The sequence below is a fragment of the Poecilia formosa genome, unplaced genomic scaffold (genome assembly GCF_000485575.1).
Source record: "Poecilia formosa unplaced genomic scaffold, Poecilia_formosa-5.1.2 Scaffold471, whole genome shotgun sequence".
NCBI lineage: Eukaryota > Metazoa > Chordata > Actinopteri > Cyprinodontiformes > Poeciliidae > Poecilia > Poecilia formosa.
In genome coordinates this window covers 192,102-217,425 of record NW_006800410.1, presented here as the reverse complement: position 1 = coordinate 217,425, position 25,324 = coordinate 192,102, and the positions used below count along the sequence as shown (strand labels likewise).

Sequence of the window (25,324 nt, the reverse complement as noted above, 5' to 3'; positions counted from 1 at the left end):
TCTGACTCACCTGAAGGGATGAAGGCCTCCTCCTCTGAAGCGAAGCTTCTTCTTCAGTTTGGCTTTGTACCTGCACACACACACACACACACACACACACACACACACACACACACACACACACACACCATCAGGCATCAGCCCAGTTCACCCAAATTAAGAACGAAGTGCAGAATTATGTTTAAATATAAAACTGGCTGAGATCACAGAATGGATGGATGGATGGATGGATGGATGGATGCTGGTTGGATGAAGCCACTGATTGGTCGGTTCGGGTCGTTTGCTTACAGGTACTTGTTGCAGTCGCACTCCAGGGGGCGGGACTTCTTCAGGTGACCTCTGACCTCTCTCAGGTTCTTGATCTTGGTCTGCAGAGTCTCGATCTGAAGAGAGAAGACGTTTTATTTCTGCAGTTCTGGATGTGGTCCCGTCTGTTTGGGTCGGTTCCTCCAGTCGGAACCAAACAGAACCAGGAGCTCACAGTCCGATTCACACAGGAAGTACTGCTGCTGCGCTGCAGCCTCACATCCTGTCGACGCTCAGATGCCTTCATCCAGCTCTGGCTCTCCGTTGCCTTGTGTCACCACAGCCAGGCCCCTGAAGACCTAAGAGAATACTTTGACTAGGCCCTGCCCGTACCTCATGGTCGATGTGCAGCTTGTGGTCCTTCCAGGCCTGCAGAGATTTATAAACTCTGGTGTCGCACTTCACCGAGGCGTTGGACAGGATGGAGCACCTGCAGGCGAGCGGCCCAGTCAGACCAGAACCAGAACCAGATGGATTTGTTATTCAGGGCAGAAAAGTAAAACTTCTCTGACCTGTGAGTCACTCTGACGGCGCTGGATGGCGCCGGTGCGTCAGTAACTCCTCCCATCCCGCTGAACTCGTCCTCGGGTTCATTCTGACCAGCTCCGCCCACCAGGCTCTGGTTGCCAGGGTAACCGTGCAGCTCGGACAGCGAGCGGCTGTAGCGGTTCCTTGAGAAGCTTTTCAGGGTTTTAAACTCTGAGACAGAAAAACAGAAACAGTCTGAGTTCATGAATTAACGCCTGCATGAGATGCAGTTCTGTCCACAGACACCAGAGGGCAGCATCTCCAAATAAAAACCACAGCAGCAGTCTCACTTCCTCTGGCATAATTTGACTTCTTTGTGCCAAATGCCACTCAGTGCTGCCCCCTGCTGGTCAGCAGTGGTAACACTCACTCTTCTTGGAGAAGAAGGACTTCTTGTTGAACGACCTCACCACGGAGGGCCGGAGGTTCGCGGGCAGGACGTCGCTGAAGTCGCAGTTGCAGGCGTCCGGGTTGGGAGTGTACAGCTGAGACTTGATGCTGATTGGACGCTGAAGGCTGGCCACGCCCCTCTGGAAGATCTTGGCCCCGCCCCCTTCGTTTTTGCACTTGAAGAGTCGCAGTTTTCCCGACGCGTCCTCCACACACTGCCACTTCTGGACACACAGAGACACGGACAGTAAAAACCCGGAGACACTCAGGGGCCCGTTCAGAACCTGAATCAAGCGGTTCTGAACGGGTTCCATGAATGACTGTCAGCCGGGTCATTCCCAACAGAACCAACTGGTCCTCGGTCCGCCTGGCGTTCACATTCAAACCGAACCAGAGTTCACTTCAATCGAACCCAGACCGAGTTCTAGAGGACCAGAGGTCAGTTAGCATTCACACCTCACCAACCGGACCAGACTTTGACTAGGCAAACGGACTGGAGACGGGCTAAAGCGGACTGGAGTTACTGGTTTCAGCCTAAAGCTGTGAACCATGTTTAAACAGAAACAAAGATTTTAACGTCTGAGCGATAAATCCAGTTAGTTTCTGATGGTTGGGACTGAAAACTTTAGAGGGATCCAGAGGAACCGGACTGGGATGCGATCCTGGTGAGGTGACCGGAGCAGCAGGAGAACCCGGTGTGTGTGCTACCTGTCCGGTCTGCTGGCAGGGCGTCTGGTACTCGGCTCTCTGACACAGGTCTTTGACTCGCTGGTGTTTGGGCAGGAAGTTCTCCTCCTGAGAAACCTCCTTCCCCTCCACCTGCTGGTGCAGCAGCTTCCTGTCAAAACAACAGCAAAAAAAATCTGCTTCTTATTGCAATTCAGGCTCATTGCAGAAAAAACATTTGAACATCAGATTCATTCAAAATCTGATGTTTCTGAATGAACAAGTTCTGGTTCCAATAATAATTCCTAAATATTATTTTCCATTCTTCAGATTGTTGGAACTTTAATTTGTTTCCGGGGGAGTAAATATGGCGTGACACAGAGCCCTGCTCCTTAAACTTCATTTCAGGAGGAGAAACTGATTTTAGGCATAAATCTGATCTGATGGATAACTGATTGATTGGATCCTGGAAGCGTCTCGGACCTCGTCTGCCTCATTCCAGGTTCAGAACCAGAACCGGCAGGACTTTCTGACCCGGTTTGTCCTGGTTGGTCTGAGGCGGGCCGCTGTCCGTATCATTAACCGGGTTCACGGCCGTCAGAGTCAGAAGCTTCAGACATATTTACCCTCTCTCCACCAGGAACGAGTCTCTCCAGACCTTCGGCTTCCTGCTCACCTGGAACCTGGAGGAAAGAGAAGCAGCGTTACTTCCTGCTGCTCCTCGCTCTCCGTCTTCAGTCTGTAACATTTTACCTCATATGAAACATTTACATCCAGCCTGAGCTCTTTCTTTCACCTGAATCCTTCAGCCATCGTTCAGTTTTCTGAGGAAATTCACACATAATCAACAGATCCCTGCACAGATGTTGGTTTATCAATAATTGTGAATGTATTGCAAATTTTCTGCAAACGCGGTAAAAAAACATTATTGGGTTTAAGCGATGCTGACTCCCACCTGCAGGTGGCAGTGTTTCTAACTTCTACCTGAAGTTTCAGTCTGATGTGGCGAGGAACAAAATTTGAACTATTTGTGTAACAAAAATATTTGTGTTGTATTTGTTATTTTAATCTTTTTTCTTTTATATGAAGATTTAGGATGAGGTTTAATTTTAATACGAAAAAAATCTCTAAATTTCTTACAAATATTCCTAAATCAGCTCAGCAAAATTCACAAATGACAAAAAAACAAAAAACAAATTGACTAGCGTTCGGCTACAGTTGCTTCTCTAACTCACCTGGAAACACAACAACCGATCAGGTAATCAATGCATCTGATCAGATTTGATGATGAGAGTCTGGATTTATTTAAACTTCAACCTGCAGTTTTTATACTTGTGACCCCATGTTGAGTTTATCACACTGGATAACAGTTAAAGGGACAGTTCAGATTTGCTGAAATGGGGTTCTGTGGAGTTGTAATGATAGTAAATATGCTACAGGCCAATATTAAAGCATTGATCATTATTCAATATGATCAATATTAAAGTTTGATCATTTAAAGGCTGTTGATCCGTTATTGAACCATGTGAGTTAGCATCAGTATCGCTCCGATAAGTCAAACCGGGCCGACCTTAACAACCAGTGTTTGTTTCCATCATGTCACCTGTTGGCGGGTTTGTCCGTGTCCAGCAGGGACAGGATGGACTTCCCGTCCATGTCCGGCGGCGTGTCCAGGCCCGCGATGTCCAGGATGGTGGGAGCCAGGTCGATGTTCAGGACCATGTGGGGGTTTCTGAAACACACACAGTGTGAACGTCTCCGCCCCTCCCAAGGAAGTTAGCATGTTTTCCTCACAGACATTAGCCTATGAGCTGTTAGCCTATGAGCTGTTAGCCTATGAGCTGTTAGCCTATGAGCTGTTAGCCTCCTTCTGTTTTATGCTTTAAACTTTTAAAAAGTGGAACTGGAAAAGCTCAATCTGCAGCATCAGGAGGAGTGAATGTTTCTGTTGAACATTTGGAAGTAAATAATTCATGTGAACGGAGCAGAGAGCAGAAACAGGAGCAGAGCAGGGAAAGAGAGCGACTCGGTAAGTCTGCAGCTCTGACGCCAATAATCTACTTTAGCAGCTCCACCAACACACAGCCACTCTGCACAACACAGGAATCTAATCTGCTGCGCTTTGATGCATTCTGCTGTCACACTGATCTGCTTTACCCTTTATTGGATGCACATTTCTAACACAAGAGCTTTAAAGTTCTTCCAGATGATCTAACTGATGCTGGGGAAAACTCCTTCCTGATTTCCATGTTGAACACATGAACTGATCTGTGGGGAAGTGGTGAGTGAGCGGATGAGCTCCTGCTGGTTGAGCTTACATGCTGCCTTGCTCCACGTTCGGACCTCTGATGTAAAACGGGACTCTGATGTCAAACTCATACGGCATGGATTTACCTGCAGAAAACAGCCAAGAGCGTTACACTAACACGCAGCAGGGGGCAGAGGTCAACAGTTAGCTTTGTGCTAAACCTCCAGGTTTCTGGTTGCTGCAGATTCAATGCAAACATTTCATTTATTTCCACTGAACCTCAGTTATCCAGAAATTCTTTGTTGTTTTAACCTGATCTGATCTATGGGTCAACCTGCGTTAAGTTACTGAGGAAGCTAAAATAAAGTAAGCTAAGCTAATTGTGCTAAGGTAAGCTAAAATAAGAAAGTAGGAAAAGCAGAATAAGCTAAGTCAAAAATAAAGCTAAGGTTGAGCTAAAATAAACTAAGCTAAAAAATCTGAGCTAAGCTAAATCAACTAAAGCAAGCTAACATAAAATAAGCTAAGCTAAATAAGATACTGTGAGGTAAAATAAGATAAGCTAAAATTGTTACGCTAGCTAAAGTGAACCAAGCTAAGCTAAATAAGCTAAAATACAATAAAGTGAACTAAGATATGGTAAATTTTCTAAGTAAGCTAAAATAGCTGTAAGGTAGAATTAAACAAACTAAAACAAGACACAATTAACTGAAATGAAAAAATGTTTTAGAAGGTAAACTATTCTAAACTAAACAAAATTAGGCTAAATATGGCTAAAATATGCTAAAACATTTTAAAATTGCTACGTCCAGATGTGTGATTATAGGATCGATTAAATACTGAAGATTTATGCAGTTTTATGTTTTAAAATGTTTTAAAATCCCAGGATCTCAGCAAAGTTTGATGACAGTTTATATTAAAACATGATTGGCTGAATGGCTTCCTCACCTTTGACTAGGCCAAACTGCCCGATGTGGTAGCCGTGGTCGGACGTGTAGATGATGTAGGTGTTCTCCAGCTCTGCTGTCTCCACCAGCATGTTGAAGAGCTGAGACACAGAATCAAACGGGTCAGAAACACGGCGCTGCGGCCGGGTTTTACCCGCCCCGGTCCGGCTCCAGCGGCCGGGTTTTGTGGGTCCAGCTCCGGGTCTTACCTGCTCCACGCTGTCGTCCACAGACAGCAGCGTCTGCAGCCGCTTCCTCTGCAGCACGTTGGTGAACTCCATGTGGATGGGCTTCATGGGGCCCGTGTAGCGCATGATCCAGTGCTTGTCTGGGTTCGGGGCGTAGTTGTAACTGGGAGTACTGGTGGAAAGGGAAGAGGAGAGCAATCTGTGATTAGAAACATTCTGGACTTTTCTGGATCGATGACATGCTGCGACCCGAGAGGAGAACCAAAACCTGTCCTCTGGTCAGAGCAGAGCCACTGCAGCATGTTTTAATCAAGTGAAAGTCAGAAGTAGCTAACGATTGCTGTTTCATCATGACATTGTTACATCATTGCATCTAAAAAACTCAACAGCTTCATGAAGCCAACTGGCTTCAGCAGCAGCAGGAAGTTAAAGAAGAAGAAAGTAATCTGATCTGTCTGTATTTTGATTTTCCAGTAAACGGAAACTAAAATGTGTTTTATTCTCTGGAGTGAAGAAGAAATGAGGAGCGTCTCTGTTGTTTATGAATATTTCAGATGATGCATCAGATGCAAACATTTCCAGGCTGTGAAATGGTTGAAACAACCTGCAGCAAAACGAGCCGAGCATTTCAAATGATGTCATGAAAAACTGTTTGTTTCGTAATAAATGTTGGGAAGGACTTTCCCTCTTCACCGCCGTGTTCAGTGGACTCAGAAAACACTCAGGCTCCTGTTGGATAATGAATGACTCCCGTCGCTCCTCCTCTGTGGCATCGTTTCATTTCTGGCTCTGAGATCGGCTGCTGCTGCCTGAACAGCTGGAAACGTGTTTGGGCTCCATGAAGCAGCTGACAGGAGCAGCAGAACCTGCGGGTTTAAACGGTTCTGGTCCAGCAGACCGGCTCCAGGTGGGTTTGGACCCAGACGACCTTCCTGCCGCCCCGCTAACGTCCCGCTGCTTCTCTGGCTTTACAAGGCAAGAAATTTACTGAAATACTACCAGCAGTGGGCACACTGCTAATGCGCTAACACCCAAACTGGCTTTTCGCTTCGTGGTTTTTAATCTTTGAACATATTTAGCGCAGCTAGCTTCAGTTTTTATAATGGGAAATTCAGAAAAATTCAGAAATTAGATTTTTCTAAATCTAATTTTCTTGGCTGTTTTGTAAATGTTCAGTTGAATAAGTTTGTGGTTATCGATTGTTCAGACGTTTTTGAGTAGTTAGGCGTTTATATTCATGCTCTTATTTTGAAGTGGTGAACACTGAATAAGCAGCAGCTGTTTCCTCTCGTTTTATTTTAAACAAGAAACAAAATAAAAACAGACAATAGAAAACAAGATAAACATAAATAAAATATCTGAGGGTTTTATAAAATATGCAAATTATAATTGTGAAAATTTAATTGGTGCTTCAGGTTTATAGTCTCTCAATGGGAAGAAGTTGTGTTGGTGTGTTGAATTAGCATTAGCTTCAGCTAAATACCATGTCGATGTAGCACTTTAGCATTAGCTTCCATTAAATGCTGCGTTTGAGTAGAGCTTTAGCGTTAGCTTTTTAGTTAGCGACGCCCACCACTGGTTATTCATTTAATTTAATACATTTTATTTTTGTGCCTTTCATGGTGTTTTGCTTTAAAAGATGGAAATAAAATAAAGTGGACTTTGTAAAGTCAGAAGCAGCTTTGTAATGAAGAGCAGTCTGATGACCGTCTGGTCAGGACCGTCACACGATAACGACCCGGTTTTCACTCAGAACCACCTGGAACCTGCCGGCCGTTTGTTCCTCAGATTTACATCCTGACATCTGAATCTGGATTATTACAAAATAAAACACTGCAGCAGCTCTTCATCTGGTTCCTAAGCCTGGACAGCTAGCGGTGCTAGCGCTGAGTGAAGCAGAAAGGATTCCTGCAGAGAAACCTGCTGCGCTTCAAGCGGATTTAAGCAGCTTCCCGGGAGCAGCCGGCCTTCCTCTGGGAACGGATCCGACACGTGTTTCTGATTCAGAACTCGGACTTTGACTCGCTGTCAAATCTCCATGAAGAAACTCAGGGAGTCTGGAGGATTGAGAGGTTTCAGGATTTATCCTGCGGTGCAGAACAGAGCAGCTCCATTGTTGAGCTGGATTACACCGGCTTAGTGCCATCGTGTGTGTGTGTGAGTGTTTGAGTGTGTGTGTGTGTTTGAGTGTGTGTGTGTGTGTGAGTGTTTGAGTGTGTGTGTGTGTTTGAGTGTGTGTGTGTGTGTGAGNGGGAGTCTGGAGGATTGAGAGGTTTCAGGATTTATCCTGCGGTGCAGAACAGAGCAGCTCCATTGTTGAGCTGGATTACACCGGCTTAGTGCCATTGTGTGTGTGTGTGTGTGTGTGTGTGTGTGTGTGTGTTTCTCCTCCAGAACATTAATAAAGTTTTGTCTCATTGAACACAGCCGTCTGATTTGCCTACATGTGCTGTGACGCGTTGGCGAAGGCGTCGCTGTACTGCGGCGCCGAGTCTTCGGGTCCGTGCGGCGCGGCGTGGCTCAGAACCATCAGGACCGGCCGGTGCGGGTAGATCCGCTTCGAGGAGCGGAAGTAGCGGATGGACTCGGCTGTGATCAGGTCGGTCAGGTAGTCCTGGAGACACAGAGGGACAAACAGGAGAGCAGCAGGTTGGAACCGGCTGGTCCACATCAGGTTCTGTTGGACCAAAGGCGGTTCTGGTTGCTCTCATCCGAATCTTAGGCTTCGTAGAATCGCTGCATTTGGACTGAGCATAAAACACACAGCTGGTTTCCCTCGGTGGTATCAGAGTAAAGGGGCTGTAAATGCTTTTGACGTTTGAGGGGTGTGAATACTTTCTGAATCGGTGGATCCTCAGAACTGGACCTCAGTGCTGGAACCCAGCTGGGTTTGTTGGACCAGAGATCCATCAAAAGCTGATTCCCAGATGGTCCGGTAGAGCCGGTTCTGTTGGAACCAGAACTTCAGCAGTATTTCTCTTCAATCTGGCCCTAACGAGTCTGATTTTCTGAATATGGCTGAAGCTGAACTCCTCCTTCGTACCCGGCTAGTTTTGTCTATATGTGTTTATATGTGCTGAGGTTTTCTTTCTTTGCCCTGCAAAGAGCAGAGAGTGAGACAGGCTGTTTGTTCCTCTCCTTGCCTGATGTTTTCCTTATTTTTCCTATTTCCTCCTGCAGGGCGGCGCCTGTCGGGCTGCAAGGCCTCAGCCAACTACCCCCCACCCCCCTCGTGTTGTTGCGTAATGGATGGTTGTAACTGAAACTGCAATTTCGTTGTCTTTGTGACAATGAGAATAAAATCCTTCAGATTCTGAACCGGAGCGGACCGGACCAACCTTTGGTTCCCCGGCTGATCAGCTCCCAGAGGAGCGGCGCCCTGCCGTGTGGTCTGACCTGAGGGTACTGCGCTCCGTGTTTCTCCCGGACGCCGTTGCGGCTCAGAGTGTAGTTGTAGAAGCGGCTGTTCTTCACCAGGCCCAGCCACTCCCTCCACCCGGCAGGGACGTACGAGCCGTTGTACTCGTTCAGGTACTTCCCGAAGAAAGCTGCCAGGATGACAACAGAGTCAGAGCGCTGCAGGAACCAAACCTCCTCATCTCCATGGAAACGGTTCTGCTCATCACTCATCCAGCATCAGTCCTGATCCGGGCAGATGTGCTTTTTTTGGACGCTTAGAGTTTAACTTCACTCATTTACTGTCAAACAGATTTTACTGAATAACTTGATAAAGAACCAAAAACATGTTTAATATCAGCTGCAACTAAATTCATAAACATTCCCTTTTCTCATGCTAAACGCTAAACCAACATGGTATTTAGCAGAAGCTAATGCTAACATGCTAACATGAACCATGTTGATAGTTTAGTTAGCATTCTCACCACTGAGGGTGGCTAAGCGCTAACCATAAACATTAGCTTAAAGCATTATATCAACACAACACTTAGCAGAAGCTAACGCTAAAGTGCTAATGCGCTAGCTTCAATTCAAATTATATCTGCCCTTAAAGAGTACCATCCTCAGCAAGAAATTAATTTTATTATAACTTATAAGTTCAACAACGTTTTAATGGTTCCTGAACATCTGTCTTTCTCCACTTCAAAATAAGAGCATGAATATAAATGTGCAACTACCTGAGGAATTATTAACAGCTGACGTTGAAATTTATTCAAGTTTATAAAACACTAAAGTAAATTAGCGTTAGCTAAGAGCGCTAAACGTCTTCAAAGCTAGTCAAAGTGCTAAATGTTAGCTTTGCTGCTAGCGCATTAGAGGCTTGGCCCGTACCGGACCGGACCGTCGGAGCGGCCCACTCACCTGTTCGGTATCCCGTGTTGTTGAGGTAGACGCCGAAGGTCCGCGGTTCGTGCTGGCGTTGCCACGACAACGACGAGCAGTTCTCGTTGTTGGTGTAGGTGTTGTGGTTGTGGACGTACCTGAGAGGAGAAGAAGCTGAAGGCTTAAACATCAGTTAGAAAATAAAACATTTCGATAAATCAGGACGAGTTTAACTCAAGAATAAAACCTTTTCAAAATGTCATAATTTAAATTTAAACCAGCAGTTTATTGTAACTGCAGCAGGTTGGGTCCATTTGGTTCCTGACTGGCTTCATATGGTTATAAAAACTGATTTATTGAATCTGCTGCAGCTGATCAAACTGGACCAGAGGTCAGCGACCTTCACCAGCCTTACGGACAGTTTGACCTCCAGTCCAGATGAAATCACTTCTTTACGACTCAAAAGCAGCTTCACTCTTCAAAACTCAGCAGCTTGTTTCTCCTTCACCTCCAAGGAAAAAATATTATTTTAGCTTTTAAGTTTGGCTTGTTTTCTTCAATGGGACATTTTTTAAAACAATGAAGTAAAAACAACAAAAAATGACTTCATAATAAAATATTTCCACTCTTCAGTTGCTCCAGTTTTTGTGATTCTGTGAAATTCACGCAAAATAAATAGATGCTTGAATTTTTCTGTGGCAATACCTGATTAATAACTGAGCTCATTACAAATTTTCCATAAAAATGGTCAAAAACATTAAATGTACAGTGATGCTGCTGCCACCTCCCACCTGCAGGTGGCAGCACCACTTCCCCTACCGCCGCGTCAGTCTGACTTGATGTCAAGTTAAAGTCCCAGATAAATCAAGCTGTTGAGTGACCAATCTCTCTGCTTATTAATACTTCTAATGTAATGAACTGAACTGAACTGGGATCCAGTTCAGTTCAGTTTGGATCAGACCCAGCGGCCTGCTGTGATTGGCTGAGACTTACTTCCCAGTGAGCATGCTCGAACGCGACGGGCAGCACATGGGCGTGGTCACGAAGGCGTTGGAGAAGAAGGTCCCGCCCTCCTCCATGATGCGGCGCGTTTTGTTCATGGCCTGCATGGATCCTGAACGGAGAAAAGCCCATCAGGAACCAAGAAGTGAAACGGCGAAGCAGCAGCTCGTTAGCGTCATGATGCTAATCAACGGCTACAGAAACTAATCAGGTTTATGTGGCTCAGACTGAAAACGTTCATCTGCCTCAGTCACAATGAGGACTACATTTCCCATGATTCCGCACCGAGCTCCACGTCCTGGTCGTCCGTCAGGATGAGGATGATGTTCGGCCGGATGTTGCGTCTGTCTCTCTGGATGCGCGGCTTCATCCGCTGTCCAGACGGGAACTGAGCGTCTCCAGTCGCCATGGAGACCAACAGGAAGAGGGAGAGGAAGAGGAGGAGTAGTTGGGCCGCCATGGCCGCCAGTGAGGCCCGGTTCTAATCAGAGGGTCAGTTGATCCGTCCACCTGAGGAAAATAATTACTGTTTACATTACAGGGAGGAAACACCTGAAGGGGGCGCTAAAGTCAAGATTATACAGAGAGTCAGACAGACGCTGGACGTTATTGATAAAACTCAAATGTAAAATAATAAAAAGAAATAAGATTAAATAAATAATGATTTTTAAAAAAGATTAAATAAGTGATTTACATAGTAAAAAAATAAACTGGACCGACAGACAGAACCAACACACACACACACACACACACACACACACACACACACACTCTCTGAGTTCTGGAGGACCGGCAGTTTTGGCTGAGATCCGACAGGAGAACCTCCAGGAGTTAAAGCCGTCACCACGGGAACCATCTTGGATGTTATTGATTGTTGTTATTAATCACTCTGACATCCTCAGCATGCAGTACCTCCTGTTGCCTCTGGAGGAGCAGCTGAGTCCCTCAACTGAGACAAAGGTCAGAGGTCATCCTGGCACGCTGCTTTATAGGAACATATTCACACCATGTTAGAAGAAAAGCTAAAATATTATGGGATGGTTTGGATCAAAACTGAGTCATGTTAGAATGGCCTAGTCAAAGTCCAGGCCTGCTGTGAGCACACTCTTGCTAAGATGCAAAGGTTTAGCGTTTTTGGAAGCCATGCAGATGTTCCTGTCCGTCCGTCCAGCTGCGACCCGGCAGCGTCCAGCTTCAGCCGCTCTAATCTACTGCATCAATGTTACGTCACTCATTATGAAACTGACCTACAATCAACCTGGGAGCAGACCGGCGCCGGACCGACCCGGATTACTCCGTCTGAGTCTGTTCTTCTCCGAGGGTCTCGGACCGCTTCATGCATAAATAAAAAACTAGTGAAGGGAAGCAGGTGTGCTAAACATTTCAAACTTTATGCTAAAGCACTAAACTAAGTTAGTGTTGGTATCAGTGGAAGAACCAGAACCTGACCAGAATCAACAGAACCTGGTGTTAAAGCGACTTGCGGTTCCTGAACACATCAGGAATTCATGCAGAAGGAGCCCGGTGTTATGCCCAGAAACGCATGCCTGCCCAAAATTGCATCCCCTCTCGCGGGAGCGCGCATCGCTCTGTTCTCTCGCATATTGACGAGAAAACGGACTGAAATATGACCGAAGAGGAAATTTTAAAGATATTTGTAACATTATCACGTTTCTTAACCATGTAATCCCTAAAATGGTGGGTTTTATTTCGCAAATTACTTGAAATAAATACGGTTTTTACACCTTTATTGACACATATGAGTCGAACTTTTTTTCAGCACGTCTCTGTTGAAAACGTTCTCCGCAAATGGTTTGAAATTCTCTGTTTTTTCTTTTGATACCATAACAGCTTAAAAGCATTACAAAACAGAGGTCCAATATGTAGAACATTTTACATCATGCTTAACTTTCTAGTCTGTTAATGTAGGAGTGAATGCATTTTAATTCATGAGCCTGAAAATATTTGCATCCATCCTGTTGATATAAAAATTATAGCATTAGCTCAGAGAACAAGTGTCATTACGTAGAAAAGGTGAAATCCTTTCAGCTCTTTATTTCTCCAAGTTAGCACAGGGATGCATTTTTTGGCAATTTGCTTTTTCAGCCTGCCAAACTATGCATCCCCTCTTTATTTTCCTGAAATATTATTCTAGTGATTTAAAACTTATACCAGCAGATCATGGAACTACTCTATGTAGAAAAAGTTATTTCACCCTTAACTCTCCATTTCTCCAGGTTAGCACAGGGATGCATTTTTTGGCAACATGGATTTCCAGCCTGCCACGATATGCATCCCCCCTCTATTCTCCCCAAATGCGTGCTCCCGCGAGAGGGGATGCAATTTTGGGCAGGCATGCGTTTCTGGGCATAACACCGGCCCAGAAGCAGACTCTGAACCGAACCGTCCAATCAGAACATTTTTATCCTTCTGAAACACTGACGTTTGGGTTTGTTGGATTAAAAAACAACAAATAAATAAATGAATGAATCGTTAAACTGAACGTCCAGGTTTCCCCCTCAGTCATCTCTGAGTTCATTCACCGCAGCCGGTCCTCTGAGGGGAGGGGATATCAGATGTCTCATCCTGACAGCGAAACATCCAAAAACTGATGATTCACCTCAGCAGAGCGTCTGAGTCAGCAGCAGGAAACGAGACGTCATGAAGCCGTTAATAACCGGCGAGCGTTTACGCTAACGACACGGCTACATCTGTCCCGCTACGCCGCACCGCTTCATCGCTGCTGTTAGCAGTTGTAGTTTGTGCGGCAGATTTACAGGTGTACCAGAAACACACAACTACAAAGGTTCCACCCGGAACTTTTGTTATGCAAACCTAAAATATTTTTCATTAATTACATTAAAGTTTTTAGGGTGTTTAAAATCTGTGTAATTAATTAAATTAATGCTAATTTCTATGTAAAGTCTCAGGCCTCACTCTCTATTTCATTTGTCTTTTCACAGTTAAGGTTATTAATATTTTTCAGGTGTAAAATCTGACAGATAAAGAAAAAAACATCAAGAATCAGAGAAAACAAGAAAATGTCTGATTCTTCAATAATATATTTCTACTCTGGGTTTTCTGTTTCATCTCATTTATTTTCTGTAATGACTAAAGATCAATCTGCATCTGAAAACCAACATTTATTTCCTCAGCAGAGAAACGCAGGAAGGAAAACATCTAAACTATAAAGCTGCTTTATGTTCAGCAGTCGGAGCCAGATGTCGTATTACGGCCATGTGTTGCATAAAGTGTGAATTAATGCTGTTTTATGGAGCCGCGGTCCAGTGAGCAGCGGCCGCCGGTCCGAAATGCCGCCGTCTGTCATCCTGATGCCGCCTCTCCATCTCGGCTGCCCGCTCATTAATATTCATGAGGCAGGGGGCGGGGCTCGCCACCGCGCGCAGGCGGCTGCCAAACCGACTCGGCATGAAGCGAATGTCAATAAAAAGACAATGTGCTTCATTCATATTCATCTGATTTCACATGCAGGGTGAAGAATAAAGAGGTGAAAGGTCACCCGACTGGGGAAACCGCCCCGCTCCGTGACGTTACCGCTGCGGTGGGTTTCCATGTAACCGGTGTGTACACAGTCAGAGCTGCTTGTCTTTTTTCCAACAGTTAATTCAGATTCTGCGGGTTGATATTTGCTGTTTTATTAAAGCTGCTGAATAAAGTGAAGGTTAGAACAGGTGGAAGACGTTCAGCTCATCATGGCGGTCGAAGCCGCAGCGACTAAACGAGGTTCAGCTTTCAAACAAACAACTCGTACCGTTTTATCTGAGCGGAGTGAAATCTCTCCACCACCAGATCTATAGAGTCACAGGGACATTTCATCCAGAACCGACCAGAGGACGTTTCAGAGCGTCCCAGAAAACTGACAACACAAAGTTAACCAGTAGAGAATCATCAGCAGCTGCTTCTCTCTGTGGCTGTGCGGTTAGCACACTTAGCTAGCTTAGCTAGCTTAGCTGCGTTTGCTATTTAGGTCAAACTGCGATGGACCATCGTGTCCTTACAGAAAACGGTTCTTACAACTTACACAGCCAAACATTTGCAGCTAGAATTTGGGTTATTTAGCTCATCATAGGAGAAAGACATGTTTGTAAATGTCAGCGTCAAGCTATATATATTTTGTTCGCCAATTAAATATTTAGTTTAGAGTTGGATATTTAGCTTGCTAGTTAAATATTTAATTTGCTAATTAAATATCATTTTGAACTAAAGATTTTGATTGCCAATTAAAAACGTAGCTCACTAACTATATATTTTATTTAAAAAAAACAACTAAATATTTAGTTTGGAGGTAAATATTTAGCTTTCAAATTAGACAGTATGGATCTGTGACATTTAGAAATAAATGAGTGAATATATATTTAAGATATTACATTAAACCCTTTATTTTCTCCTATGACAGACTAAACAGCCCAAATATGATTTGTGACACTAAGTTTCCATTCAGCCTGACAGCAGATGAAACACAGGAGATGTTCAACGGAGACGACCGACGGTGAGAAAACAGGCCAGATGTGACCAGCAGCACAAAGCTTCACACCTTTAATTACTGCAATTATGAAAGAGAAACGATGAGGAAAAAGATCCAGGAAAAGAGAGAAAATGTTGGAGGTCAGAGTTCAACATGTCAGAAACTCTTCAGTCCGAAGCTGAACAATGAGGAAGTGATTCATGGTGACAATCGTCCTTAAATTAAACATGAAGCTGCAGAAATGAAGCCACTTCTGGTGGATTTCTCCAGTTTCTTCCTCCAGATGAAGTCAGACAGCTGACAGCAGAAACATCTCATGAAAATTTCACCTCCGTTCTGAATCTGGTCAAATTACTGGAGGTTTGTGGAAACAGGAAACTGTTCTGATTTGATTCAGGACAAACGAGACGTTCAGATTGGTTTGGTTGTTTCCTTAAAGACAGCGAACATCACGTACGTCAGAGAGAGACTGGTAAACCGACCGCCGCCACGTCTCCCTCCTGTTCCTGAGGTCTGGCAGCAACGTTTAGCCTCCAAAGAACAGCGATGGAGGAGTTTTACATCAGGAGGTAATGGAGCTAATTTATCTCAGGAGGTCCAGGAGGTAAAAGCTTCTGGTGAAGGATCAGTCATCGACACAGAAATTTTTGGTTTAGCGCTTCAGCCAACTTAGAAAACGCCTAGCACACTTAGCTTCCTGTAAATTAATTTTTCCAGATAATTTGAAAAGTGTTAACTGTTTCGTTAACCTTCAGTTGAATAAAGTTCAATATCTGTGTTGAATTTTTGATTATTAATTTCTTCAAATTCTTCCAGTAGTTAGCCGTTCATATTCAGGCTCTTATTTACCGTTTTGGTTTAGCGCTTTATGTTAGCGGAGCTAACGTTTCTGATTAGATCGGATTCTGACCCGACCCACTGCCAACATGGCGCCTCCAGAACCTCAGACATTATGCAGGTCAGATCCAGAGACCCAACAGAACCACCGGATCAGGGACGGCCGGTCTGGAGCCGAAACAGTTTAATGGGATTTACTAAAATATGATGAAACATATTTTAGTTTTTTAGTTTTAAATGTGTGACTGCAGCAGAAACCTGAGCAGGAAATGTTCTGGATCTGTTTAACGCTCCTGTTCTCCAAACCAGGTCCAGTATATTATTATTTAAAGTTTTACTACATAAATACAGAAATGAAACAACCACAGAAAGGTTTAAAATAACATTTAAATCTGACCAGAGTGGAAAATCAGCTGCTGAAATTCACTCAGCGTTTCTCTGATGACTTCAGTAAATTTATATGAATAAATCAGAGAAACATTCAGCACCGAACGTCTGACTGCTGGACCAGAACCGGACCCAGGTCCAGTTTCTGAGCCTGAATCAGGAGGAAGTGAAGCTTTTTTCAGAATAAATCTAAAACATTCACTGATTAAAGTCAGAACCACAAACCTTCAGCTGCTCATCAGTCCTCTCTGAAACCCAAACAAATCTCCGGACCCGGGGGGAACCAGACGGACTCACTGAAGCACGAAGGTCCAAACCCGGCAGGAGAAACTCTGCAGAATCGTGTTCCTCAGAGCCGGTCACTTCTGCTTTCCTCTTCCTCTTCTCGCTTCCTCTCAGCTGACGTTTCAAACTCAAATCTCTCACAGCTTCTCCTTTCCCTCCTCATCGTCTCTCCTGCTGCCTGGCTCCTGGGCCCCCGGCACCAGACCGCCAACCTGAGCCTCCTATCCCTCACAGCTCGTTAGCGGTTGCCGTGGTGGCGGTCATGGCAATGATCCCCGTGGTAACCGCCTCGACAAGCACACCGTTAAAACCACCGCCTCCTTCTACCGCTCCTCCTCTCTCTCTCCATTGTCTCTGTGTCGCTTCATCTCTCCGTTTCTCTCTCTCCTGCAGCTCGCCCGTCTGCAGCTGGACGGGATTCAAACTGAAACCTGAAACATTTCATTTCTGACTCTGTTTTTGTTAAATATGATGCAGAAACCCAGGAGCCGTGAAGTTCTGGCTGCCGGTTCTGATCCGTTAAAACTGCAGTTTGTAACTACAGAAAAAAATAATTTTTAGTTGAAACTTTCACCATGTTTTCAATCTGTGAAAACTTTGATCTCCTCAGTGAGAAACAACCAATCAGAGCCAGGAGGCGGGGCTTAGTGCTGTCAATCACTCTCCCCCTTTGCACTCTGCAGCTAGGTTGAATGCTAAGGCTATTTAGCGTAGCCACTGATGACGTCGATAAGCCGTTTCTCTGCCATTAGCACATTTTGCAGCGAGTCCTTGAGGATGACTGACAGTGCTAAGCCCCGCCTCCCGGCTCTGATTGGTTGTTCTTTGTCAGAAGCTTTTCTTTATGATGTCAGATGATCTGACATGGAGACAGTCTGAATAAATATTTCATTCTGCAGATTTAATGTCCTGCAGCCAGAAATCCGTCTGGTTTTCATATTTATTTTATAAACTGTTTTGGATTTAATTCCCAGAATGAATCTGATGTTTTTATGTTGGCTAAATGTTTCTTACTCCTCAGGAAATGACATTAGAAAACATGTTTTTATTAAAACTAGATGAATAAAGCTGAACTTTTCTCTCCGCCTGCAGCATTAATATGAAATCTGATTATGGATTCATCCGGCCGGCCTCTCAGCCTGAAGTTCTCATTAAAGGTTCAGACATTCGCAGCGTTTTACTGCACATGAAATCAATTATTTCTCATTTCTGACGTAAAAAAATATTTTTTCGAAAAAGTAAAACTGAGACTGAATGTTTCTTAATGTTTCTTAGGGTGGTAAAAAAAATATTTAACTTTACAAAACTATATTTCTGTTTCTCCTTCTGTGGAACTGATGATATTTAGGCTCTTTTTATGGATTTATAAAAAACTGAATGATCTTCCATAATTTCTCCTCAAATAAAAACCACATGAACTGATTTTCTTTGCTAAACTGGTTAAACTGGACAGTAGTTCAGCGTTTGAGCATCAGAGAGAAAAGACTTAAAAAATAAAAATAAATTCATTTTTAAAATTTCTTGCTTTCTTCTTTTGAAAAAACAAAAAACAAAAACAAACTATAAAATATGAATAAAAATTAAATATTTGAAAAAGTTTCATGATTTAAAAGAATTCTTGTTTAAAAAATACACCGAGATAAATAAATGAAAAATAAACCAGATTAAATAAATTTGAAAAATGGTTTCATGTTGTAAAATTAAATGATTAAATCTAACTTTTTAAAATGATAGTTTCTTGATTTTTTTTAAAAAAAATAAAAAACAAAAATAATAAAAATGAACGTTCTGATATTTCATGTTTCTGGTTTTAGTTCATGTTTGTCTCCAGGTTGTTCCTGCTGAAGAGGCAAAACATTTCGCAACTATTTTCCATCTTAAAGCTCAAAATTAAACGTTGATTTATTTATAGCTGCTGCAGAGAGACGAGCAGCGGCTGTTTATGTGTCGAGTTGATCACTGCCTCCATTAGAGCAGCATAATCATGTTAAACACTCACCTCTGACACCATTCTGTGTGTGTGTGTGTGTGTGTGTGTGTGTGTGTGTGTGTGTGTGTGTGTGAGCAGCTAAAAGCCTCCATCAGAGCCCAGAGATGAAAACTGTAATTTAGTGTCATTATGGTGACAGCAGAGCAGCCTGACCTGCAGCAGGAACCGGGTTCTTCAGCAGAACCGCTGCGGTTCTGCTGAAGAACCCGGTTCCACTCGGTCCTGGTTTGGTCCAACATCAGAGTCCAGGTGGGATCATGATCTGGGTTTTACAGAAACACCCGCAGCCTTCAGAACCACCGGACTGGACTTTAAGGAGAAATCTGAACCAGTAGAACCAGAGAAACCAAAATCCCAACTAAAAACAAAAATAAACCAAACATTTCTGTTGTTAAGGGGATCCAAAGTGTGGCTCCCGGGCCGTTAGGGGCCCATGGAAAGATTCTGTGTGGCCCTCAGAACAAGGTGCTGATGGAGACTTTTTATTTTGAATTAGAGCAGAAATGATCAGCGGCCAACATGTCAGTTTGCTGCAGCATAAAGAGGCACCAAAAACACAAGTATTGTCATTTATTATGATCAGAAATCTGTTAAATAAAACGGATCCGCTGTCCGTCAGCGTCCAGAACCCGTGACGTTCTGACATCGCCATGGAGACGGCACTGGGCCGTACGCACGAAGGAAACCACCAAGACAACGACGAAACTTTGACTCATAAAGCAAAATTCATTTATGATGCTTTACTAAATACAGGAAGTGACTCCAAAGGCAGAACGACCACTTCCTCTTCTGACTGCTCAAAATTCATTTTCTCTATTTTTTCACCAGAACAATTTGCAAACTGGACGTCTGGATTTTAATGAAGCAACTTTTCATTCTGGATCTTTCTCCAGAAAATGCAAAGGGAGTCTGAAGGTTGGATGTACGGAAATCATCAGGAAATTTAAAAACACTTCACAAAAAAATGAAAATAATAAAAAACAGAAATGAAAACAATCGTATTTTCTTGTGGCAAAAAAGGAGGAAAAGTGACGACAGTGTGTCCACTAATAACTTATTTCTTTATGCAAAAAGTTTAAAGTTCCAGGTTTAATATTTAGATAAAAGTTTGTTTTTAAATCCAGAGGAAATCAGGATGAACTGAAAAAGCAAATATTTTAAAGTTATTATTATTATTTTAATCGTCTCTGATGAACTGAAACATCTCAAACTTTATGGTTTTATGATGACCTGGTGATAGTTTTCATGGTGTAAACTCCTGGAACCGTTCTGTGAAAGCAGCGCCGGTCCAGAACCATCCGGGTCGGTTCTGGTCCGTTTCTGCTTCATGTTTTCATCGTTTCTCTGATATAAATCCAGAACACTTCCTGCTTCCTGCTTCCAGCTTCCTGTTTCCAGCCGCTGAAAAAGTCCCTCCGCCTTCAGGCTGCTTCCTGCTGCGGTTTGGCCCGGTTTGGCCCGGTCTGGCCAGCCGGTTCCTCTGGACCCAGTCAGACCCGACCCGGTTAGAACCCAGAAATCTACGTTGTGAATTCATTCACAGGCAGAATGAAACAGGAAGCAGAAGCTGAGGTCCAGAGAGAAACCTTCAGCAGAGCCCAGTTTAAAGTTCTGGATCACCAGAACCAGAACCAGAACTGGACTGGAGGTTCTGGATGAGAGGAGCAGCTGGTGAAACCCAGAAGCAGCAGCAGAGCTGCAGCACAGGAAGTGAAAGTGAAAGTAAAGATCTGGACCATCAGACAGCAGGAGCATTGCCACGGCAACAGGTGGGGGAGGGGGCTTTGGGGACGGCCGGTCTGACCGGACCGCTGGTCCACTGAGCCCACCGGAGTCACAGCAGGCAGATCGCCATGGAAACGAGGGGGAAGCCTGCTGGACTGGTCAGAGCAGAGAGTCAGCAGCTTCACAGGGGTCCTGGGGTCAAAGGTCACGGAGGGAGGAGGGGCCTGGGCGGGCGGAGCAGGGTCACAACAGATCTGGGTTTTCATTATGGTTCAGTTTCACTTCAATGTGAAGTTTAGTTTGTCAAATTCAGTCAGTTTTCGTTTTTATTAGTTTTTAAGTTTTAGTTCTTATTTAGTTGCAGAATCGTCTCTACAGTGATTAATTAATTAATACTCAGCAGAAAAATAAATTTCAAGAAATGTTTTCAGGTTTAGTTGAACAAACACATAATAATCATATTCATAAACATGAAGGATAATTTATGTTTCATAAACACACAATGCAGTTCCTGTTAGTTTTTCCTCAGTTACTGTTTTTATTTACTTAAAAGTATTTTCTAAAGTTCAGGTTTTGTTACTTTTAGTTTTAGTGAACTATAATAACCCCAGTCTGCAGGGGAAGTTTCATTTTTAATTTTAGAAACAATATTAAAACCATAAAAACATTTGGGTTTGATTTGTTAGTAAACTCCTTAAGCTAAAGACTTTGAACCGACAGGAGTCGGATTTCCGTCGTTAGTTTGAGCCGGACGATAAAAACTCATGATAATCATTTCATACAAGTTGATATTGATATATTTAGTGATGAATTTTTTTAGTTTTATCCAGCTTTTACTCCATGATGTTTTCTTATTTTCAAACAGTTATGAAGTGAAACCTGAAGCTTAGCAAGTTACTGAGCAGGCTGTTGCTAGGCAACCAAAGAATGAGTGCTAGTTGATTCCACCCAGCTAGCTTAGCTTAGCGGTGAGCGGCTGACGCCTACATTTCCCAGAATGCCGTCCGGTTCTGTATTCTACCAGATGTATTATCTATTGATATTGATCACCTGCCTATTGTGATCAATGTTGTTATTGGTTTATTTAGGAGACTTTTGCTGGTTTGTAGTTTGTTTAAAAAATGTTTGTGTTAATTAAACATTTTCTTGCGGTTTTATTCGGTCCATGTCGAGTCGTATGTAAAATAAAACGTTTCCAGCTTTCTGCTTTAATTTTCAGCATCTTGTTGTTGTAGACACTGAGCCACCGAGTCTTTTCTAACTGCTGTTGTCACGGTAACCATGCATTATGCTGATCACTGTGTGATACAGAAAGCCACGACAAATCTCCAGACAATCAGAACCAACTGCAGTTATGATGTTTGGTGGTTCTGGTTCTGCTCTGCATCCAGAACCAGAACCAGAACCAAACATGGACAAGCAGCATTCAGCTTCTATGCTCCACAGATCTGGAACAAACTTCCAGAAAACTGAAAAACATCCAAAAGAGTGAGCTCCTTTAAATCCAGGCTGAGACCAGATGCTTAGATTTTGATTCATAGTAACTGGAGCATTTATGATGATTATCCTGATTAATATTATTGGGGCAATGCATGGAGGCACCTATGAATTATTATTATTATTATTATGTTTTTCATCCTGCCTTGTTGCTGCTCAGTTCTGCACTAAAGCCTCCACTCTGACCTTCCTGCATCTGGTCCCATAAAACCCAGAAAACGTCGAGCAGAACCAACGAAGAAGACGACCTGCAGCTCGCCGTCAACCAACTGGGTCTCAGCAGAACCACAGAACCAGAACCATCACCTTTGTAAAATAACAAACTACGTGGTTTGTTTTCTCTCAATCATCTTTTGGCAATAAACAACAATTATTTTACACAAAATATTTCAGTGTGAACTGAATGACGACAGACTGGCTTCCTGGAATAAATGATGATGTCATTGATTAGAGTGAAGTCAGCTCTGCTGTGTGACATCATCACATGTGACGACCCAATCACCTGACCTCAGGTCTCTTCAGACCCAGACGCTTCGTTCTCCAATATTTACACAAATTATCATCAAATATAAACAGAAAATATGAACGGAAAACGCAGATAAACGTTCCATACTGTATGAGCGCTGCTACGGCTAAACGTAGCTTCCTAGCTTCAGCCTGAATCAGCTCTGGCTAATATTCCAACTTCTGAGATTCTGATGTGAAACATTCAGTGCCGAGTCAGCAGCAGAAACACAAAGACACATCGTTTGAAGAAGAGGAGGAGGAAGAACAGGAGGACGAAGAGGAGGAGGCTTCCAGGTTGAGCTACTGAGGCGCCTGAGAAACCAGATCCAGTCACAGCGGACCGAGTGTGAGTGTGTGTGTGTGTGTGTGTGTGTGAGAGAGAGAACAGCAGCTGAGTTAAACCCTCCAGAAGCGTCGGCCCTCTGAGAGCCGGCGCTGAAGGAAACAAACTGACCCAATTCCCCACAACCCGGCCAGAACTGTAGCCAGCCGGACCGCCTGCTGAGTGCTAGCAGCTAACAGTTAGCCGTTAGCTGGCGCTGACTCCTGGCTTTGGACCAGCAGGACTCTCACAGCAGCAGCAGGGGGCGCTCTGCTGGTTTCTACGCCATGACAGTTTCTCTTTACTGTTTGACCGTCCAGTAAACACAGTTCTGCTAATCCACTAAGCTAAATGTTAGCTTAGCACTATAGCACTTTTGCCAACTGAAAACTTTAGCACACTTAACTTCCCCTTAATTAAAATTTTCTGCTAATTTATCCAGCTGTTAAATAAAATTCAACAGTTATTGACTGTTCAAATTAGCCAGACGTTTATATTGATGCTCTTATTTTGAAGTGACTGTTTATACAGCAGTTCCACTTCCTCTCCTTATGTTTTCTCTTTTTTCACGTTAAATCATTAAACATACATGAATAAATGAAGAAAAATGCAGCAGATATAAAATATACCCACAATATCCTGGTTCTGAGCTCAACCCAAACTGGTTCAGGTGAGACCCGTTAACTGGTCTGGAAAACGAGCGCAGCCCCAGTTCTTCAGCTAAAACCCTTAAAGTCTGCCTCTGATTCTGTGAGCTTGTGGTACCGGTTCTGGACCGGTTCAGTGTTCAGGTGCGTTACCTGCTCAGATCCAGATGGATGGCAGCTGAGGTCAGATCTGAAAACAGAAAAACAAACAGATCAGCCTTAGCGCCCCCTGCAGGCTGCACCTCTCCTTACATCGACCAACAGCTGCTGAGGTCATCAGGGTCAGACTGATGCATCATGGGAACTCAGAGCAGCGTTAGCACAGGTCCTTCCTCCAGAACCAAACTCACATCTCAGCTTTAAAAGCAGATTCACATTTAAATGTATTAACACTTTATTAATCCCAAAGGGAAACTAAACATTAATAAACTAGACGCACATCCTCTGGACGAGCGAACGTTATTTTTATTAAACATATTTGATGCCGCCGTGTTTTCACCAACTCTGGTTTTCTGCCTCACTTTGCTGCTGAATCTGAAAGATTATTTCTGCTCCTGTTTTGGTTTTATTTCAGGTTCGATGATGGTGACGTTTTGAACCATGTTCCTGTCTGGATCATCCTTCAGGAGGAAGTAATCAGATTACTTTCAGCCGTTTCAGCAGAAGCTGCTGGACTCCAGATCTGTTCGTTCAGAGGATTTGCTGAAGATTTTTGTTTTCAAACGGAAACAATCCGACGGATCCGGAGGCTTTTCATGTGGAACAGTTTCTGCAGCCAACAGTGATTCCAGGTTTTATCTGCTGCTCTTCCTCTGAGCAGCAGGAGGAAGAGGAGGAGGAGGAAGAGCAGAGCCTCAGGGAAGATTTAGTTTGTCCTCCACAGAAGACGGGACATTTGTCTTCTTTATTTATTTATCTTCCTTCTTACAAACAGCCGCAGGCTGCAGCAGCAGAGGTCATCAGTTAGACTCTGAGCTGCGTCTCTCCGTCCTCCAGCAGCAGCAGCTGCTGCAGCAGCAGCTGCTGCAGGTTGGAGGGAGGATCTGGAAACGCAGCTAAACAGGAAATACTGACAACTTTTCCACTAAAACAAACCAACTGGGACTATATCACACTTTTATAAAACTAAAACTTACTGAAATTATACATATAATATCTTTTGTTTTTGTGTTTATGAATCTATTGATCTGATGTGAAACCTTTGTTGTAACATGATCAGTTCTCGTCAGCTGTTAGTAACGATAGTTTACAAAACGGCAACAGAAAAAGTTTGGAGAAAAATCCAATCAGTTTGTTAATAATTAAAACATTTTTAAAAAATATAATCTGTTCAGTATTTATTAATCAATCAGTGTTTATATAACCACAGAACTGTAACCTGATTTCTGCAGATGTGAATTAACTTTTGCTACAATCTGATCCAGAGCATCAAATTCATGTTGGAGTTGCAGTTTCCCTTTTAAATTAAATTCATTATCAAAAAATTTATAAACTATGAAAAAACTAAAACTACTTTTATAGCTAATAGAAACTAACCAGAAACTAAACAATATTTAACTAATAACTAATAAAAAGAAGCAAACGCTAAAAACTAAAACCAACTGAATTAAATTAATTAAAATAATAAAAAACCCAGAACTGTTCCTGCATGGATTATAAAATCAATCCAGACGACATTAGCTGTGAATTTATAAAAAACCCGAATACTTTAGGAACCAACTGGATCAGTTTCAGAAGAATAAAATAATGGAGCCAAATGGATTATAAATGTGGAAAGAGGAGAAATGAGCTGGTTCCCTCCGTGAGAGCAAACGGACCGGACCGGAGCGGCTGCTGGTTCCTCTGCCGCCTGCGGCGCAGCATCCATCCTTCCCACTCACACAGAAATAGCCTGATGAAGAGCAGCAGCTCAGCTGGGACCTCTGGGACGTTTACACTGCGCTCAGGCAGAAGAGCTAACGCTAACGCAGATCCTACTGATACAGAGCTGGAGCTAACGCTAACGTAGATCCTACTGATACAGAGCTGGAGCTAACGCTAACGTAGATCCTACTGATACAGAGCTGGAGCTAACGCTAACGTAGATCC

The 25,324-nt window shown here is 43.5% G+C and overlaps 1 protein-coding gene across 12 annotated transcripts in view; it reads right to left on the bottom strand.

The window, feature by feature from the left end:
- sulf2b (sulfatase 2b) overlaps window positions 1-25,324 on the bottom strand; it is a 52,428-nt gene that overhangs the window by 4,087 nt on the left and 23,017 nt on the right. For 3 of the 12 annotated variants that reach the window (XM_016664154.1, XM_016664161.1, XM_016664160.1), the window contains exons 1-17: window positions 16,489-17,035; window positions 10,839-11,063; window positions 10,545-10,665; window positions 9,591-9,709; window positions 8,670-8,821; window positions 7,718-7,887; window positions 5,295-5,445; window positions 5,087-5,186; window positions 4,209-4,284; window positions 3,494-3,622; window positions 2,517-2,573; window positions 1,933-2,062; window positions 1,205-1,448; window positions 819-1,005; window positions 640-736; window positions 289-383; window positions 11-70 (exon numbers count right to left, since the gene is read on the bottom strand). In XM_016664154.1, coding sequence (XP_016519640.1) covers window positions 11-70; window positions 289-383; window positions 640-736; window positions 819-1,005; window positions 1,205-1,448; window positions 1,933-2,062; window positions 2,517-2,573; window positions 3,494-3,622; window positions 4,209-4,284; window positions 5,087-5,186; window positions 5,295-5,445; window positions 7,718-7,887; window positions 8,670-8,821; window positions 9,591-9,709; window positions 10,545-10,665; window positions 10,839-11,013 — 2,063 coding nt within the window. In that variant the 5' untranslated portion in view covers window positions 11,014-11,063; window positions 16,489-17,035. Of the gene's footprint in view, window positions 1-10; window positions 71-288; window positions 384-639; window positions 737-818; window positions 1,006-1,204; window positions 1,449-1,932; window positions 2,063-2,516; window positions 2,574-3,493; window positions 3,623-4,208; window positions 4,285-5,086; window positions 5,187-5,294; window positions 5,446-7,717; window positions 7,888-8,669; window positions 8,822-9,590; window positions 9,710-10,544; window positions 10,666-10,838; window positions 11,064-11,093; window positions 11,118-16,488; window positions 17,036-23,389; window positions 23,427-25,324 lie in introns of those variants that run through there. The other 9 variants (XM_016664156.1, XM_016664157.1, XM_016664155.1 and 6 more) reach the window with 9 other exon arrangements.